This window comes from Coffea eugenioides, chromosome 6 (assembly GCF_003713205.1).
Source record: "Coffea eugenioides isolate CCC68of chromosome 6, Ceug_1.0, whole genome shotgun sequence".
NCBI classification, from domain to species: Eukaryota; Viridiplantae; Streptophyta; class Magnoliopsida; order Gentianales; family Rubiaceae; genus Coffea; species Coffea eugenioides.
In genome coordinates this window covers 12,326,614-12,346,997 of record NC_040040.1, presented here as the reverse complement: position 1 = coordinate 12,346,997, position 20,384 = coordinate 12,326,614, and the positions used below count along the sequence as shown (strand labels likewise).

General features: G+C 34.9%; 4 protein-coding genes across 4 annotated transcripts; 3 read left to right on the top strand and 1 right to left on the bottom strand.

Annotated features, from left to right (window-relative positions):
* Positions 1-332: 332 nt before the first annotated feature.
* LOC113775812 lies at positions 333-5,007 on the top strand. Its single transcript, XM_027320831.1, has 4 exons — positions 333-617; positions 1,062-1,298; positions 2,023-3,270; positions 4,381-5,007. The coding sequence occupies exons 1-4, from the start codon at positions 361-363 to the stop codon at positions 4,982-4,984; spliced, it is 2,346 nt and encodes a 781-aa protein (XP_027176632.1). The 5' UTR covers positions 333-360; the 3' UTR covers positions 4,985-5,007.
* Positions 5,005-6,029, bottom strand: LOC113775813. Its single transcript, XM_027320832.1, has 2 exons — positions 5,752-6,029; positions 5,005-5,518 (listed from the first exon to the last, which is right to left on the bottom strand). The coding sequence occupies exons 1-2, from the start codon at positions 5,905-5,907 to the stop codon at positions 5,327-5,329; spliced, it is 348 nt and encodes a 115-aa protein (XP_027176633.1). The 5' UTR covers positions 5,908-6,029; the 3' UTR covers positions 5,005-5,326.
* A 2,895-nt stretch (positions 6,030-8,924) lies between these two features.
* On the top strand, positions 8,925-15,176 carry LOC113773568 (homeobox-leucine zipper protein HAT14-like). The gene is made up of 4 exons (XM_027318204.1): positions 8,925-9,161; positions 9,412-9,518; positions 9,609-9,786; positions 15,168-15,176. Exons 1-4 carry the CDS (start codon positions 8,925-8,927, stop codon positions 15,174-15,176), a joined length of 531 nt encoding a protein of 176 aa, XP_027174005.1.
* Positions 15,177-15,593: 417 nt separating this feature from the next.
* Positions 15,594-16,633, top strand: LOC113773566 (homeobox-leucine zipper protein HOX11-like). The gene is made up of 3 exons (XM_027318203.1): positions 15,594-15,833; positions 16,117-16,196; positions 16,321-16,633. Exons 1-3 carry the CDS (start codon positions 15,594-15,596, stop codon positions 16,631-16,633), a joined length of 633 nt encoding a protein of 210 aa, XP_027174004.1.
* Positions 16,634-20,384: the final 3,751 nt, after the last annotated feature.

Genomic DNA, 20,384 nt, shown 5'->3' with positions numbered 1-20,384 from the left:
AGATGAGTTGATACCTGGTACAAAAAAAAACCAAAAAAGTTTCATTTAGCTTGTCCAAAGAAGGACAAAAGTATCAATTGGATCCCTTATAATGAAAAAATTATTAAGCTCCTCGTCTAAGTTGAGAAAATAGGCAATAAATGAAACAGTTTTAAGAAAAAAAGAAATATTACTTGGATCATTTTGTTATTTCATTGGCAAGCCCTTAAAATTAGGGTACCGTGTAGGTAGATGATCTAAGGGCAGAGAGAAGTTGCAAGGTAGCGTTTAACTTGAACAGTTGCAAATTGCAATTCCAGACCTCATTCTTTCCCGTTTGCCCCCCTCCCCATTACAAGAAGAGGCTGTCCAAGACTTGAGATGAAGAAGTCCGAAAGAATGAGTAGAATAAAAACCAGAAAGCGGATCCAACACCAACAATTAGCAATCCGAAACCCCAACTCGGAGACCCTTTTTGCTGTAATCTTGGCAGCCCTTTATTCTTCTTCTGATAACGAGTCCTACTCCTCTCGTAATTTTCACCTCATCAACCATTGTCTAAATCGACTTCATCGCTCTCTTCCCCAATACCTATCTCCCCCAATTCTCTCCTTGCTTCCTATCCTTCTCAACTCCAAGTAACTTGTTTATTTAACTTTTTGCCTTCCCAACTTTCTGCCATATTATGTTGCACATGTTTATCTTTTTCTGTTGTTTTCTGCACATTTGTGTAGCAAGATTCTTTCTTTTTTATGTCCCTTTTTATCTTTGGATTTATTAATACGTTGTAGTGGGTATTTATTGTTCCTCAATTTTTGGGCTGTAGCTTTTGCATATGTAAAGGTTGTGGCTTTTGGACATATTTTCCGGGTTCCCTTCTGTATTTGCTACTGATGGTCCATACTTCATAGTTAGCCATTGAAAGACAGGAAGGAAATAAGGATAGTGACTGGCTTGATTGCTTAAATTTCTTGCTAGAGCATGCTTTTGGATTGTCGTCGCGTTGTATATTGTGCTATAGGAGTTGTATCCTTTTCCTTTTTTTTAAACTAATTTATTTGAGTTTCTGGGGTATGTCTTAGGAGTGATGAAATTGCTTGTAAAAGTGCTGAGCTTGTTGGAGCTGCATCACTCATTTCGATCGAAATGAATGAAATGATTGCTTTAGAAGATGGGATAATAATGGGGTTGATCAATTTGATGCTGGGAAGTTCAAGTAGGGATGTATCCGTTGCTGCCTGTAACGCAACTCTGGATCTTTTGACCACCTCCATTGGAAGACAAAGGCTGCTACATTTCTCAGTCCTTGAGAAGCTTATGTGAGTAATTTTCGAATTTAGAAATGTGGTTTTTCTGTTTAGTTTCTTTATACTGTTTTATAGACTATAATACAAATACCTTTCCACATGAACTGTGTGGCAAATGCTGTATTTATTGCGCGTTTTTTAATGCCTTACTATGATGCGCTTTGACTATTCCCAGTCTATTAGATGGAAAAAAATCTTTGACTGGATATAAAACTTGGAGGATTGTAAGTTTAAGAGAAATGCTGCTAAATAACATGTAAGCTAGCAACTGACAAACATAATCAAGTGATTCTGAGACAAAATAAACGTGAAGCAAGTAAATTGTGTCGAACTATAGATTGCATTTCAAAAGTTGATTTCAGTGCCTGAATTCTGTATGTTAAGAAACAAGTCTGCTTGGAAATCATCAGCTATTGCTTTAACCTATTGTCGCTTTTAATCAAGTTTAACAGTTAAAATTTTGAAGCTTAAGAAAGTTTATCTTGATTAACTTCAGCATCTAATTTCAACTGTGTGACAATTTCTTGGTTATTGGGATACTAGCAAAGGAAGAACCGTCTCAATTTTTTCACTGTCAAAATGTACTTGTTTTCTACTTTAGAATTCTTTGGTGTGTTTTCAAAATTTCATCTTGTTAGATAATTTTGGCCACTTATTTATCTGGATTAACTTAATCCTCCCAAGATTTTCACTAGTCAACTGACAACTTTGCAGTTCTGGACTTAACATCTTGTAGTGTTTGTTTCATTCAGGAATATAAGCCATTTCCTGCTGTTGTTTCTCTCTTTAGTGACCTGAAAGGCAGTGGAAGCTGCCTGCGAATGGTGTTTGAGGATGAAGAATACACTGTGCTGCTATTTCATGCTACTCTTGTGCTCATCAATTCCTGTACAACTAAACAACTGCAGGATATTCCAGGAAACCTTTCTAAAAGTTTCATCAACCACTTGAAAAGATTGTGGGAAGAAGTACATTGTATGATCTTATGTTGTACTTCTTTGAATTACAGTCAGGAAAGACATTTTTGTGTAAGTAATATTGGAACAAATGATCTGGCAGAAAGTATTTTCAGGCTTTCAATAGGTAACAATCAAGTTGAAGAACATTCAAATGTCAAAGAAATTATGAGAAGCATTTTCCCTTTGGGGGAGGTTGATTTTCAACAATTTATATTAGACTACTGGGAGATGTCACCTTTACTGATTAAAGGCTCATTGAAGGATTCCCTCAAGCAAGGCAATATTTTTGGCTGTCTTGTTGAATGTTTTCAATCAAAAGAAATTCCTTCTTTTCTTCTGTCTATGCTGAAGAAGCTGACTTCTTGTCCGCCAATAGAGTCAGATGAACTCAATGTCCATCATTTCTTGGAGGAGGCGAGAGATAATCTTGGTTGTCCAATAATCTACGAACAGGATATTCGTGTTGTAAGAACGCATTACTCAGAGGAGTTGGATTATTCTTTCAGGCAATCGGGCTCTAGCAGATCTGAAGCTCATTTTTTCAATGTCAATGATATGCTAGAATGTGAGGAAGCATATAATAGTGGCTACACAATTGCTCTGCGTGGTATGGAGTTCCGATTTGAAAGTATAGCTGCAATTGCAGATGGCTTAGCAGCGCTCTTTGGCCAACCATCGGCAGGTGTGAATATGTACTTAACACCTCCACACTCGCAAGGATTATCTTGCCATAGTGATGATCATTGTGTTTTTGTGTGCCAACTTGGAGGGGTAAAGGAGTGGAACATTTTTCCCCGATCAAGTTTGCAGTTACCACGCCTGTATCAAAGTAATGGTAATTGGCCTGATTCTGATCCTGAAAATCAAGCAGTAAATGGAAAGCTGCAGTTCCTGCTTAAAGAAGGTGATGTTCTGTATATTCCTAGAGGTTTCCCTCATGAAGCGCGTGCAACCATTGATGAAGATGGGTCAGCTAGATTCTCCTTGCACCTCACTCTGGCTATTGAGGTTGAGCCTCCATTTGCGTAAGTGCTTGCTTGCACTAACTTTTACATTCTTTCAAGAGTCTCAGTGTTGGGAAAATTCCAATCTATCCTCTTACATGTCTACATCCGGCTGAAACTTTATCTTAACAAACTTGCCATATTATGTTTCTTTGCAATAGCCCTAAATAAAATACTACTCAAATTTTGTCATAATTTTCCCAAACGTTTTGCGCATTTTTTATTCCCCCCGGAGGCCGGGGGCTGACCAGATAACTCCATAGTGATCCTGCACAAAAAAAGCTCCATAAGAATCCTTATGTGATAAATATGAAACAATAGTGGTTTTCCCATCTAACGCTTTAAGAAACTCTAAGAATTCAATGTTTATGATGTAAAAAGAGTCTTGAAGGATATCCATTTAAAGCATGCTTTTGGTAGTCAGTAGTTTTAATAGGTCATAAAGGTCGCAAACTTGGGTACGTTCGGTTTTGTTGTTTTGTTGAATATTTTCTCAAATATATGTCTTTTCTTTTGAATTTATTCAATAGGTTATTTTCTACAAAGTCATGAACAAAGAAAGCTAAGTAAATATATTAATCATGGGTCGGAACCCTATTGGAGAATTTATGCCAGGTGTAAACAAAACTGTAATTGATTTAGACCTCTCTATCATTCATTATAAATCGTCTGAAATGATGTTGGACTAATGACAAATACCACATTGGATCAAAATTGACTCTCTTTCTAATTATTGATCCTATTGCACCAATTATTGCTGATGATATTGGAAAAGGACCAATTTTTGGGGAAACTGAAAACATCCAAAAGGTGTATTACCTGTGACTTTGTTTTGGGGTACCCATTTTAAGTTTTGGACAAACGAGTTTTGTTCATTTATCAGAAAAGGAAAAATAATATATGGCATGATACAGCAGAGAATTCTTCATTACGTGCCTCTTTGAAATAGAGATGGACTGGAATCTCAATTTTTTCTTTTACTACCACTTTTATCTTGGAGTCAGATAGAATTATGAGAAAATTTGAAAAGTCAATACAAGTAATTGTGTTGATATCTCAGCTTTTGAAGAGCCAGTTATACTCCTTTGACATCAGTCAATTTCTGACTATGTTAAATCATCTTTATCTCAGATGGGAAGGTTTCGTCCGTGTTGCACTCAATCATTGGTGTGAGAAACAGGGAGGACCTCAGCGACAATTCAGTGATTCGATGTCTTGGAGTCTATATATTACGTCAGTGAACCTGCTGCATGTTGCAATCAAGTTGATAGGTGATAATGACTCAACATTTCGGAAGGCTTGCTTGGTTGGGCAGATTTCTTTGTCAACAGTGACTGAGGGATGGCTCAGTATGAACCAGAGGATGATTTTCAATTATCTGACGAGTAGGATCAATACCGAGTCAAGGTTTTCAGATTTTCTTGAGTTTTTGGAAACAGCTGTTCAGAAACATGAAGATTTTTTCCAGCAACTAAGATGGCTGCAGCATCTTACCATGGAGAGGGACTCATCACATGGATCGTGTATTTCCTCAACTGACACCAGAACTATTTTGCACTTTTGCATGCGGCACAAGGACATTGTAGAAGATGCATTTTTGCTGGTTAAATCCAAGTTCTGTGCTGAAGTTTTATTTGAGGATGTTGAACCAAACTATAAGATGCTGCTTGAGAGATACAAGAGAGCAAGGCAGCAGTATACAAAAGGGATGCTTTCGCTCCATTTGACCAGTTGATAAAACGTGAAACCTAGCTGTGATAAACAATAATATTTTGTAAATTGTGATATTCACCAAAAGAGAGTATACGACTAAATATTAGCAACGGAGACCAGTTATGCAGACTAAGCTCTTGGAGAGTTACTTGTATTACAGTCATCTGCCCCTCATAAAGTAAATACGGGAGTCTCTATTTTGTCTCACTAATTAGGCATGTTTCACTGCTGAAATAGACTAGGCAGTACAGATTAATCAGCTTGGAATATTCGACATCCAATATGGTATGGATCTTATTCCTGCATTGCTATATTCACTCATGTTGCTCACTCACAAGGAGCGTGCATAATCTCTGCTAAATCTCTATGGTTTTGGATGCTTAGGAGTCGGTGTAGGATGTGTAGTCGCCCCGTGATAATCGATATGGTAAGCAATGTCCTCAACGTCCGTGTTGCTTGAGTTTTCTGGTTCCATGGAATATGCCTCGGACTCTTGGTTTGAAGGTTTCGCTCCACGTCCAGCAGCCTGCTCTACGCTACCAACATAGGACGAGCCCTGCAAATTGGACGTCAGGAGATTTTCCTCGAGCTATCACAGAGACTTGCATAATCGTGAAATTAAAAGAAAGGATAATCTTCAATTGAAGCAACGTAAGATGCATACAGCAGGAATTTAGATAAACCTAATGCTAGGATATGTTATATGTTATTTATTCTGGTTCTTCTAAATTTCTTCAAATTTGTTATATTATCAAAGTTAGGAGGACTAATAGTAAGTATACTACTAACCTTGAGATTCTGAATTCCTTGTTGGCTCTTGTATGAGACGCTCCATTTTCTGGAAGAAGAAGAAGAAGAAGAAGAAGAAGGGTTGGCATCCTCGCAAACTGAAGTGATTGCCACTATTAGGAGGTAGAAAAAGATAATGGCCACCAAGTATCTCATGACTAATGCACAAGCAAAAGACTGGAAGAAACTATCTGTTGTCTTTTGGGAGAGCAAAACAGATGAGACTAGCAAATAAATAGAGAAGCTGAGAAAAAGGCTAGGAGGGGAAGGGGTTGGGGGAGAGAATCAATTATTGACTGGGGGCAGAGGAAACATCATGTATAATACGCCCATGCTTGTGGTTCTTTGTGTGTATTTGGACGACATGACAGTAGACCAATCCCGGACAGCTTCATAAATTCTGTGCTTCAGATGCTGCTTACCAAGTCAATCGTTGGGTTGCATGCGCCAAAAAAACGTAACGTGCATGCTTCGGGCCTAAACTCTTCTTATCCACAGAATTCAGACCTTTTGGTCCTAATTCATGTGAACCTGCCAATAAATCAAGCTCTTTTATTTGTTTTCTTGAACAAGAGTAATGTTTTTTCAGCATCTGATTTTAGGCAAACCGAATCTTCTTTGTTTTGTGTGGTTTTTTTTGTGTTATTTTTATACTACCCTCATTTCTTGTAAATATTACTGTACTTCAATATCACTTCACACAAATCTTGAAGAATAACTTCACATCCCTTCGTAGATTATCTGTTTCCATAAAAATGGTGCTGAATTTGCCATCTCCATCATTAAGAACACGTAAAGGGTGGTCATCATATTTACTTAGATAGACAACCATGAGAATAGGCAGAGAAGAACCCCGAAGGATACTGAAGGACAAGCTTTCCACTACATCGCGTAGCTAAAATACAATTTCAAGAAACTTGGAGGCCTTCAAAGTTATCAACTAGAACCAACTCAAGTGAGGTCAATTTTTTCAACCGCAGATTACACTGCTTTCTGGTTTTCGTTTACTCTAATTTGCTACAACAAAAAAAAAAAAAATTGATCAGACAATCTAAAATTCTTTCATCTTTTTTTTTCCCTCTTGCTATTATTAGCTCTCGACTAGTTTCAATCCGTCAGACCAAAAAAGAATTGAAAAGTAAAAACGTAAAACATTTCGATGGGAGTCCTTTTTTCTAGTTTTGGAATCTGTCCTCCATATGTCTTTCTCGTTGTCCTCTGAGAAGGAAACAGTTTCGGCCTTTTGATGAAAACAACCCATCTAAACCTATAAAACTAGTTTTTTTCCCTCTAGGTAATACCAGAAAACTTGGTATTTCAATGACATTACACGTTTCAAGCTTTTTTTTTTAAAAAAATTTTCTTTCTTTTATGGTCTCCTCAGCTAATTAGGTGTCTATGCATCCAACATGATCATCATTTTTTTTTAGTTTTATTGATAGCATTTATTCAGCTTTGTAACTCTTTAAGTAAGAACCAGGACAAATGCACTTTTAATTAGTTCTTAAAGTTTGGGGTAAAATCAAATCGGTTCTCATTGATTCAAGAAAAACAAAAGTAGTCCCAAAAAAAATGTTTAATTTGGACTAAATTAGTCGCTAAAAGTGAATTTTCCATTAGAACACCTGATTAATTTTGGGTAAGATTCGTGTGCAGCACCCAACTAGACATTAAAGCTTAACAAACGAGAAAAGGTCCCGTGTGAATGCCTTCTATTCAGAAAATCGAATCGACATTAAACCAAAACCTTACAAAGTATAAATCTCGAGTCTTTGTGTAAATTTTTGGTGATAATTCAGAAGACAAGCCCAGCATGTTGGTTTGCCTGAAAAATCTAATGGCGTAAATTGACTAATAACTTTGAAGTTTGAACAGTTACGTGCTGAATTAATATATGGTTTCTATTTGATGCTTGAAGATCAATGAAAGCCAAACGACCTTATTAATGAAGCGAGAACAACTTAATATATCTGTAGGATGTTGTTTAAACTGTTCTTTAACTAATTTATAGACTTAAGATGAAATATTTTATTATGTTTAACAAAATAAACGCTGGACTACTAGAGTGTGTTCTCTTTGTTTTAATGCAGTAGTGTGTGTGTGTGTGTCTATTTCTATTCAAGTTGTTTTAAATTACCAACGAGTGAGTTCATTCACGTAAATGATCAGTTGTGTCTTCAATCACATTTGTACCGTCTTTTCTATCAAAAGAATATAGATAACACTTACACTGTCTGCCCTGCTAAGGATCTTTGTGTCAAAACCAGAAAACCTTTTTTTTTATTTTGTTTAACTTTTTGCTTGACTAATGATTACGTCGACCTTGATAGCGTATGCAAAACCCTCATTCGGAAAGAGAAAAAAAAAAAGAATAATTGGAAGATACTCGTTGATTAACCTCATATAAACTATTTATCTTTTTGTATTTTATCAGACAAGCAACAACTAGTCTAACATACTCTTACTTCTATTTCTACTCTAGTCTCCACTGGGAAAAAAGAGACCCAACAGAGTTTAGAGAAACCGATGGAGACTAAACCACCAATAGATCGGATGGGTGCACTATGTACGTATATGGATTTAGAAGAAATCACATACAAATTATTTATCTAATCTTTAAATAGTTTGGACTACAAAAAATATCCAAAACCAATTCTTAAAACCGTGTATTTTTCTTGGGGGTACGCATTAGTCCTGGTAATTCACATTCTCATAGAGAAAATGAATTTCGAAAATTGAAACCTCTCTTCCGTTCAACCTTATCTTTTTTATTTTTTTTTTTAGGCTTATCTTTAGATTTCAACAGTTCGGGGGTTGCCAGCATCCAAACCAAATAATAATGGGGAATTATTTTTCATACATGAAAGTGCCAAATGCCATTGTTTCTTGTCAAAACTGCACTAACAAGTCAAATATATAATAGTAAATATGGCAGGTGGAATTTATTGAATTTCCTTCTGAGGAGATTATTGCATATCATTGCTTTTGTCCTTTTTTCATATTTTAAATCTTTATCATATCTCTATTATTAATTGTATGCAACTTTCATGTGATTACAACCAATAAATATATCAGCCCGGGAAGTTTTTCCACTCGGCCTATATATATCCTCTTCCTGCTGTCAGTATTTTCCATCCCAATTTCCTATATCTCTTTCGCTTTCGAGTGAAACCATGGAAGCTCGTGAAAACTCAAACACTCAGCTTTCTCTAGCGCTTGGTCCCCGTAAGAACACCAAGAGGGGTCCCCGTAAGAACACCAAGAGGGTTCTCTCTTTGGAGCTCTCCCTTGGAGCTCAGCAGGTCCAGGGCCAGGAGAGTAGTGATGAAAATGCCAAAAAGTCAAGGCTCTCTAAAGAGCAAGCTGCTGTCCTTGAGGCTAATTTCAATGACCATCCGAATCCGGATACAGTAATGATTTTTTCATCTTCATTTCTCGATTTTTATATTATTGTATCCACTGGATTGAACTTTGTGTTAGGTAGTTATAGTCATAACGTTAAAATGCTTTTATCTTTATGTCATTCCATCAAAAAATATTTTCTTAGTAGTGGTACGAAATTCGTTAAGCTAAAACAATTTGATTGGATATGGGATCACATCATTAGAAGATGAAAAATGATTTCATATTAATAAATGTTGATGTTTTACATGTTATAAGGACAGGAAACTGATTGAAATTTTGCAGGCTCTAAAGAACGAGCTAGCTGACAGGTTAGGCTTGTTCCCTCGACAAGTTGATATTTGGTTTCAGAATCGCAGGGCTAGGTACGTAATTATTCATAACCTTTTTTTTTTCTTCTGATTGCATTTATGCTCCTACTCGAATCATAACAAAACTCAAATCTTGTGATGAAGGACCAAGTCCAAGAAGAATGTGTCTGAATGTGAAAGGCTGAAACAGGTGTGCAAAAATCTCATTGAGGAAAATCTCAAGCTGAGTGAAGAAATTGAAAAGCAGAAAGCACTGGCAACTGGTGATCAGAAAGGAGCATTTTATGCTTATGGTCTCTCAGGTTATGTGCTCGTGTGCCCGGTATGCCACCAACAATACCTTATCGGGAGTTGTGGTGCAATGTGAAACAGGTCCAGAGGCCTAGAATCAAGCAAGAATACTACTAGTGCTTTAAGAATTTGCGTTTAAATAAAATTATATTAAGCTAGCGCTCCTCCTTATGTATAAGAGAATTGCTAATGTGCAATGGACAATAGAAGAAAAACTGCTTATTTATGTCTCAAGATATGACATATGTTGTCTCATTCATGTCCTATGATTTTAAAGATATCCAGCATAAGACGTATAGCAAATTAGCAATAACCATGATCAATCCCCAACCCGGCTTATCTCTCAGACTTTCAATTTGATCCTTCCGTTCGACTACTAACACCATTTGCCCGTTAATTGCTTCAGCAGCTGTATAATTTTGTTACATTTTTATCCTCCTTATGATCAAGAATTCTTCAAGGCCCAAATTCCAAAATCTAGCTTTATGGAGTTGTAATAACACCGTCTAGCTTTATGGAAACACAAAGCATAAGAACAGAAATGAGAGTATAATCTCAAGGCCAAGATGGATTTTTAATGTTCTGAAAACGAATGTTGATATAATTTTTCAGAAACTGGACTAGTCCTCATATGGTAAAGGAGACAAAAAAATGTGAAATGGAGGACAAGTGACAAACAGGAAGTGGAGAGAGCGATTGGAATTGAGGCTTAAACGTCGTATATTGTCTGTATTTCTTTTTTTTTTAAAAAATCTGTATTTTTACTGTGTTACTTTTTCAACTATTTTGTAGCGTTCATGATTACTATGACTGTTGAAGTTTACGTTTATGAGAATGCATCGTACAAGCTCTTAAAAGATTATCTAATTAAACCCATGAATTTTCGCTTTGACTATGCTTTTCTTTTTCTAGTTTATATTATGATAGCATTCATCAGTAACTTTTTAACAGATTTTCCTACATAAAAGTGATGAAAAATAATAATAAAAGCACTCTCCTGTCCGTGAAATGAACCCTAAAACATTTCCTTCGAACATAATTGCCATTGCCCGCCGGCTTTTACTCTATAACTACTTTGAAGGACACAGGCGTGAAAAGTTTTTCCTATGCTTAATTGTTCAGCAAATTGCCCTCCACGTTCTCTTTCTGGATTACCATGCTTATTCGTAAATGACGCTTGGGTCTATACGTACCATGCATGCACAATTTGTGCCCTACAAACTACGGCCGTGATCATGCACATTTTTTTAGATTAAAATATGCCATATTTAGGAAGAAATTATTTTATATTTATATACAAATGTATATATGCTCACATACCATATAAATAAAAAATAATGCGTGTGGGTGTATACTAATAAAACGGAATTACGAGTAGGAATATTAAAGGATGATGGACCATTGATCAGTCTTTCAAAGTATATATTTTAGGAGCTTTTGGTTTTAGTACTGCATTTTACTCTTTTATTCAAAGAAGTCAAAAATATGATAGAGGAATGAATACGTACGTACACTTTATACTTATCGCGAAAATTAGCACTGGCCATTGATTCTATTATTCACTGAGACTAAATTGTCCAAATTAAGTCTTTGGAAAAAGGCCTTACAATGTGTATCTTTTCCAATATTTATTCCATCAAGGTAATTGCTTTCATCCAATAACTTTAGTTTTCGGCAATTTAAGTTCTAGCAGCCTTTTACATTTCGTAATAATAGCGGTTTATGTTTTTCGATCACAACTAGTTGATATATATGATGACCCTGCAAGAATTTTTTTCTTAAAAGAAATTTTGAGTATCAAGGAACTAAAAGTTGAGTAATGAGATAGATACTCAGAGTACTTAATAATGTGATAAGATGAAGTCGGATGAAATAAGCTACATTGTTCTTTATTCTCCTTGCATTTGAACACTTTTTCATTTTTATTTTAATTTCACAAAACAGTAAGGTTTGCTACACCCTTCTAAGCAAACCCTATAACAAAATAATCCATAACTCTCTCTTTTTTTTTTTTTTTTACCCTCCCTCCTCTTTCCACACCCTTTCTATTCCCAATTATCAGATCCATGATTTGAAACTTAAATTTGATAGTAGAAAAAATTCTAAAAACTCTCTCTCCTAATTACTAGACAATCTCTGTGGTTAAAATAATCAATGGCTCTCATATAGAGTCACATAATATTTTTAGTTTACCGCTGGTCACTGCACCTCACAAAGGCTTTCCAATTTCAATTTAAAAAATAATTAACGCATAAATGCCATTTTTGCTATACATTTTTTTTTTTGGAGTTATGCTAACCCCTTGTGCATCATGGCATCAATATAAATGAAATTGAAAAAGTTAAAAAAAAAAAAAAACCTTTTCCTTGTACTTGTAATTGTCACTCACCAAAGTATAGGCCAATTATTTCGTTTGGCCACAGCCGGCGTGCTATTACTTCTTGTGACTTGGAAGGACGCTCAAGTTGAAAAATTTTTCTAAGCTAATTATTGGCCTTCAAATTGCAATTCTAATGCCACATGCAAAGCCCCACCCTACTGAACCCTCCTTTTATTACACTAGTCTTTCATTTGTCATCCTAAAAACCTTACCCAACCCTCGTTTCTTTTTATTCCTTCTTTGCATTTCCCCATATTTTGTAAACGACAATTTTGTTCTTTAAGAGTTACGAACCATGCATGCATGCATGATTGTGCCCTACAATCTACAGCTAGCATCATTCCTATATAAGCACTGCAGAGGGCAAAAGCTAAAAGAAATTAATAGAGAGGATAATAAAGTTGTACTTCGTTCTATTATATATGTGAAATTAGATTTCGACTGATATTTTTTACGTTATAATTTGGTATGTTATGCTTTATACTTCCAGATTACATTTGCTTTTATCTAATGTCAAAATATCATTTTTATTTAATTGTTTCCCAAAAGACAAGGTGTTGTAAAGTTAGGAAGAGGAAGAAAGACAATAATGATCGAGAACATATCCTCGTTTATGTTACTGAGGAATAGATGCTTAATTCACAGTTAAATTAACAAAATTCATCCCACAATTAAACATCATCTAGCCGTTAATGATTTTCATGGATTAAAAGAAAATGACACAAGCTAGATAAGAAGAGGGCAAATTAAGGCTTCTTTAAACTTGTGTGGTAGCTTCACATTAAAACGAAACACGAGGCAGACTCTCTTTTGTCAATCAATAGTGCGGGATGGCAAGACGTTAACTATAAGGCTTTAGCCAGTTTTATAGCATTGGGCAAAAGATACAACTTGTATGAACGGCCAATTAATTTAGGATACTTAACCGCCAGTGGTAAAGCTAATGAGCTGATTATCAACTTAATTGGTTTGTTAGAAAATATACAATAAACTAGTAATCTAGACACGAACAAATTTTTTCAACTTTAAGAGTATCTTAGTCTTCAGAGCTTTTTGTTGTATGCTTTTCGCTGAAGTGATAATCGATATCAATCTTTCTATCTTGAACCAACTGAACAATGAATCCAAGAAGAAAGGGACTTTTTGGACCACTCATTTGCTAACTTGCTATTCACTTTAGTTTGTTTACCACATTCATATATTTCCTTCGCTAATTGTTATATAGTCGCCAAACACTATTCGTGTTCTTATCACATTATTCTCTCGCAATGGTTATGAAACAATACATAAATATATTTCTCATCCATCTTATATATAGATAAGGCTTGTGTCTAATTTTAGAAAATTCTTGTATTTTAATTGAAAGATTTGATGAAAATTTTTATATTGTGTAGATTATTTGGAAGCATTTAAATTTATAAATCACCAATTAGTTTTTCTTCTTTCTTTTTCTCGTTTAAAATGGCTTGATCACATTATTCTTTCGCAATCCATATCAAAATACATAAGATATTTTTTTCAACCATAAGAGGAATTTGCATACAAAAAGCACTCAATTTCTCGCGTAGGTTTTGTTTCATTACAGAAGATGAAGAAGAAAAAGACTACGCAAAATAGTTTTAAAAAAATCAATTATCTAACACAAATCATTTAAGTAGTTCATAGTTTTAGGGAGCATTGAATTACGTGATAAGGTGGAAAGAATTATAAATAGGAGGTTCTAAATTCAATACGTCTCACTTTAAAATAATAGTTCGTAGGTTTTGGACCACGTAATAATTTTATAACCAATTGGTAGGCAAATATAATAGCTATTGTTTCTAACAAATTATTGCAATCCAACTTTTCATAGCAATATTTGATAATTATACGCTCTCTCAATTCAGCCTTTCCTAGTTAAAATCAAGAACTCATGTGGTGCAGGTGTACGTTTGAAAACGTCTACCTTTCCATGGTTGCTCTCGTCTCATTTCTATTGCCAAATCCTGTGCGCAGAGCTATAGTATAAATGGATTCTTTTCATGGGTGTCAATTTGGCAGCCGTTAATATATCTAAAATTTATATAACTTACTATGAATATATGCATACTAATAATTATTATCCTTCCTTGCATTTATATACTTTCTCTATTTAATCTTATCTACCTTTTCTTATATTTATTTACTTTTCTTAATTAATTTTACATTTATAAAACATGACGTCTAAAATATATCTTAACAAATGACCTATAAGCGCCCGTTAGATAGACCCAATATAAATAAATAATGATTCAACAATTTGTGAGGTTTCCAACATTGATCCAAATTAAACCTTTCCAAATTAAACCGCGCGAATTCCCTTATATGCCCATATTCCAAAATTGCAATTGATTGTTGGCTAAACTTAAACTTAGAAGTTACACCCGTAAAATCAAGAATGCCACACGGGATATTATTATACTTCGAGGCAAGGATACAATATAAGACTCAAAACTCATAACGCGTACAATTACTATCTCATATTATTGCAGTTTTGCTTTGTCACCCTCTTCCATAACTTAATAATAAATGCATTTTTAAATTGTTCAACTTTCACGAACCAATTAATGTATGGCTCCATATAGAACTCCAACAATCTTCATCATTATCGCATCTCAATTTTCTTAGCAACTCATTGAGAAGGGCTTGCAAAACTAAACAATAAGAAGAATGGCAGAACCTCATTCACTAATTGAAATTTGAAAACATGTTATTGGACCAATCCACAAATTGGGCTGCAACAATTTTTAGAACCAACTTATAGGATCATTTTTGCAAAACCATCGTCTAATTTTCCAATAATATTAATTCATGTTTAAATGAAGAAAATTTATTTTAATAATTGTTAGCTCTCTTTAATTAAACATTTTATTTTTTAATACCAATAATCCAGGGGGTTGGTGAATGTTTCATAACCGTCCGGCCATTACAGATCTTGCTTGTTCTCATCTCTATCAGTGAATACCTGTGAAGTTACATGCTGCATTTAATCAGATTATCAATCAACTCTGCAGGATGAGTAGCAGCAAACCAGAATTACTGAGGGAACTTTTGTCCTTCAAACAAATTAATATACACAAAATTAAGGTTCAAATCTTCCATAACATTAAACATACAAGTCAAACATCTAGAATAAGCATGGCTTATAGACTAATTGAGCTTCTATCCAAGGATCCACAAATACTCTAACGCCTGCAATTAATTACTATTTCATATTATTGCAGTTTTGCTTTGTCATCTTTTATAACTTCATAATAAATACATTAGTTATTTGATCCCACTTTCATGTAACAACAAATTACTCCATCACTCCAAAAAAAAAAAAAAATAATTCCTAGCTACAACCTATATATACGTATGTATATATTCCCCCCTTTCCCAACATCATTCTATCATTTCAACTTTTCTCTCCATCTCTCCCTCTCTCTGTATCCTCAATCATGGTGGATGATGACTTTTGCAACACCAAACTTGCCCTCGGAATTGGTACTTCTTCCGGCAATTCACTGCCTAAGCCAGACAAGCGTGCCTTGTCATTGGACCTGTCCTTGGTTGACGAAGGACAATCTAGCAGAAATAGCGAGGACAATGGCGGTGAAAGCAGAAAGAAGTTGAGGCTCTCTAAGGAGCAAACAGCTGTTCTAGAAGATAGTTTCAAAAAGCACACCACTCTCAACACTGTAAGTATTTCTTTCATTTTTTCCCGTCACAGTCTTGACGTGTTAATGAGCGCGCCTTTTCCTTCTGATCTTATTGATACTCTGGACGTGTATATTATCTATGAGCAGCATGTTACTAAATTTCTTGAGGTGAAAAGAATTGCGATTAAATGTAGAGAGAAATATATGATCAGGAGAGACCAGATCACATCATTAGAAGATGTACTTGAATTTATTTCGTTTGGATTTACAAAGTTTTTACTAGTTCTGAGGACAAGAAATATTCGATTAGCACTTGTTGCAGGCTCAGAAAATTGAGCTGGCTGCCAGGTTAGGTTTGAAACCTCGGCAAGTTGAGGTGTGGTTCCAAAACAGGAGGGCCAGGTGATTATTTGATCAACACCTAAATCCGAGTTTTTTTTTTAATTTCTCTCTTCTGGGTTGTTTATTACACTTCGTTTTCAATTTTTATCTGATTGAAAATACAATTCTTGGAATGATCTCGAAGAACAAAACTGAAGCAAACAGAAACTGATTGCGAGCTATGGAAGAACCATTGCGACAATCTGAGAGAGGAAAATGGCAAGTTGAAGAAAGAAATTGACGATTTGAAAGCCTTAAGGGCAGCATTTTATGCACAAATAACAAACTGCGTGGGGATCTCAGTGTGTCCGTCGTGCAAAAAAGTGCAAGGAGTTGCCACTAAGGGGAGTAGCAGTGGCGATGGGAAGCATGAAAGAAATGCAACAGCCGCTGCAGCCTCCGGGGACGTGGTCCAGAGCCCTAAGTACAAGCATAGCGGCTTGAAAATTCGGGGTTAATTATAATCATAGAGAGGTTGAATCTTTGTTATAGAGAGCTAGTGTCTCAAAGTATGGAAGCAATTTCAGTTACAAATTAATAAAGTTGCTAAGCATTGTAGCTTAATTAATTATGAATAAAGTTTGCAATGGCACTTGCAGCCATCAATATTAATGGACACCTGAATTTCACTAAATTCTTGGACTTTATAAACTTTCATATCTATACGAACTGATGGTTTTGATTATGGCAGACACAGCCTAATATAAAGTGTGTGTGTGTGTGTGCGTTTTTTTTTTTTTGTGGGGTGTGTGAGGTGATCGATTCAATTTAATGGCCATCCCGCGTATTCAAACTGATAATTTTAGGTAGGGAAAGACTGAAATATTTGTATTTGCGTCTGAATATATTGATTTGATCATCTAAACTTACCCAAAGATACCTCCCGTAGAAGTAGTCTTTTCATGCAATCGATAAAACCATAGGCCAATGAGTCATACGTACGATACCGAATATAGCAAGTACAAGCAAGATTTGCAATGTAGGGGCTCAAAGAAACCAGTGTAGTTGGAAATTGATTTAATTGAGCTTGTACTCCCTCTAAAATCCTTTCAGGCAAGCTTCACGAGTTGGAGACAACCCAAACGATGAAATATATAAACATTAGCTGATGGGCAAATTAATAAGATATCATGGCATACTAGGTACTCTTATCATAGCACCTTCAATCGTTAAAAAGGTAATTATCATATATGGGATTAATTATCTACCCACTTTAACTTACCTCCTAGTTTTACTTTGATAATTGTGGACATCTTGATCCTCCTAATACTGAGAATTCTAATAGGCCTAAAAGCTAGGAAAGACATATCCTTGGAAAAATTCACAGCACGTGTATAATAGTAGAGAAGACAGCAAAAGTTACTGGTATAGTCTCGATCATCTTAAAATAGAGAGATTGTCTTATATGTTTTTTCTTTGTGCGGTTCAAGTATAAAGATAAACGGTGAGTTCTTGTTATTTTTTACGTAAGCGAGTACAAATTTTTGTCGCTAAAGTGCATGCAATTCAGGATTTTTTCCGTCATACTTCAGAGATTTTTATATCGTCCTTGTGCGCATTTTGGTGGATAAAAATCTAATGCTTGCTGTTATTAGTCATTCCACCAAAAAATGCTTATACGTTTAGGAACAGCATATCATATTTCAGCGTATAGAGCATCCTCTTGTTTTAGATACGTACCTATGCGAAGAAGAGTAAAACTTAATTTCTGACTGATAACGTTTATATCATGATAAACTTCACGCAGCAACTTAAGTAATTTTTAATATGTGTGCGCGCATGTACGTGTGTGTATATATATTAATCTTTTTATTCCTTCTCACATCCTTTTCGTCCTTAACTATCAGTCACACAGGATTCGAACCCTAAATTTTGACGGGAGAAAAGACTATAACATCCCTTCCCTATTCATTAAGTCGACTCTGGTGATTCATTGCATAGAGACAGTACTGTAGATTCGTGCAATTGTTTATTGTATATTAGTCCACGGTTTATGGAAAATATCATAATAGAAAAACTCCTAAAATTAGTTGATGTGATAGAATTTTAAATCTAAATTCATGTTATTTGCCATAATTTAAATTTACTAGGGTAAAGAATATTTTATACACTAACAGTGTATAAAAACGTTATCCTTTTTTATTTCCATTCTCCATTTAACCCTAATAAAATTTATTTCTTGAGGCCACAGACGGCTTGCTTTTAATTCTAGCTTGCTGGATGGACAACGAAGTAAAAGATTTTGTGTAAGCTAATAATTGGCCTGAAAATTGCACTTCCTCGTCGATATGCCAAGCCCCATCCTAATTAAAGGTCCCCTTGATTGAATATTTCTGCTACTCTTTCATTTCCTGATATTTTTGAAAGGACACTTAGGTCTGTTACGTGCCATGCATGCACGATTGTACCCTACAAATCACGGCGTTGATCATGCATAATAATTATGATTGCAGATGCTGCTATTTTTAGTAAGATAAATGCTATATAAATAACTGAAATACTATCCTCCAGGAAAATTATGGAGAGTATAAGTCCAATTTTATAAAGCTTTAAGTTTTACCTTTCACGGTTGAACCACCCATGATTGTTCTCGTTTATTAAAAAACAAATTCCACTAATTGTTGGTCGAGATGCAGGCTGAACCATCCAAAATCCTTGAAAATAGGTCCTTTGCAAGTTTTTAATGGTTGCTCTAAATGACCAATTAATTTTGATAAATTTTGAATCTTTTATTTATTCATTTATTTTTTTGCAAAAAACTATTTCATATGAATCAATTAATTTTGTTTTACAGAATCATGTGAATGATATTAAAACTGATGCAAGAAATTCTCTAGTACGGACTTAAATCGTTAAGGAAGACATAGTTTGTAAAAGTAATACTCCAAGAAAAGTTAAAAAAAAAAAGAAAAAGAAAACACCTAATGTAAAAAATAATGATAAATGGGTTTTTTTTGGCCAAAACAGTCATAACATCTAAATGATAAGAATTAGGACATCAATTTTACCGCATCAAAGAGACCACCATGTTTTTGTTTTTGCTTTAATAACGCTCTCTCTATATCATCTTACTAAACTAAATAAAATAAAAAAGTGTTTGTATGGTAACGTTTTCCGTCTCTCTCAATATAATTCCGCGTTTGTATACTATAATTCCAAACCAATTATTTCGTGTGGCCGAAGTAGGAGTGCTTTTACTTCTTGTCCCATGGAAGATTGAAAGGACACCAGGCTAATAATCTGCCTTAAAATTTCATACAACGATAATTAAGCATTTAAGAGTTGAATTATGCATACATGTTGTGCCCTACAATCTAGGGATACATACAAATTTATGCCAAATGCAAGAGAAAGGGCAAATTCAAGTTGTATATATCGTGGAACATTTTTTTTCAAGTATCTAAGTGCATTATGATTTGTATAGCTTGGCCATATTATGCTTTATAGTAGGCAATATCGAAATTGGCATCGTGGTTAAATTTCATTCTTAAGCACGTGAGGACTCAAAATTCTTTCTGCTCGTTTTATCTTATGATGGAGATCAATAGACTAATCTACTGTATTGATCTTAGATGAAGTTTTTCTTGTGGCCAAAATGCCTATACTGCATATTTGATCCCATTTACTCTAATGTTTTTGTACCATCCATTTATGTAATTTGAAGATCTTGTGTGATTATTTAACAAGTCTGGCTCTCTTCTATGTTTGGGATTGCTTTTTTTAAATTTGCACAATGATTGCTATTTGACTACATACTTGAAAAAGTAGTCAAATGATTGGATGGTCAGACAATATAAAAACGTGAATTTGAAAATGCATCGACAACAATCCTTTAGAAACAGAGAAAAGGGGGTAGATCATTGAACGAATGATCCGATGTTTCCTAAAATCAGAACCTACTAAAGGGTTTTTATTTTATTTTAATTTTTTCTCCTTTCTTTTTCTTTTTTAGAGCTAATCTTTCGCCTCTTGGAAAGGCCACCTATGTAGAGCGAGGCTTTTAAAGTTCCATCGGCCGCTAATTAATTGAGAACGCGTTTCAGTAGTGTTAGATGGACCCAATTAAGCCCACAATCTAACATCAACTAACACCAACTAGCTTTTTAATCATTACCTAATTTCGTAATCAAGAGGGTTAGGTTTGTCTTTAGATTTTCAAACCTTTGCTACAGAGAGGCACTGATCCTAATGCCAAAGACCACTTGCTTG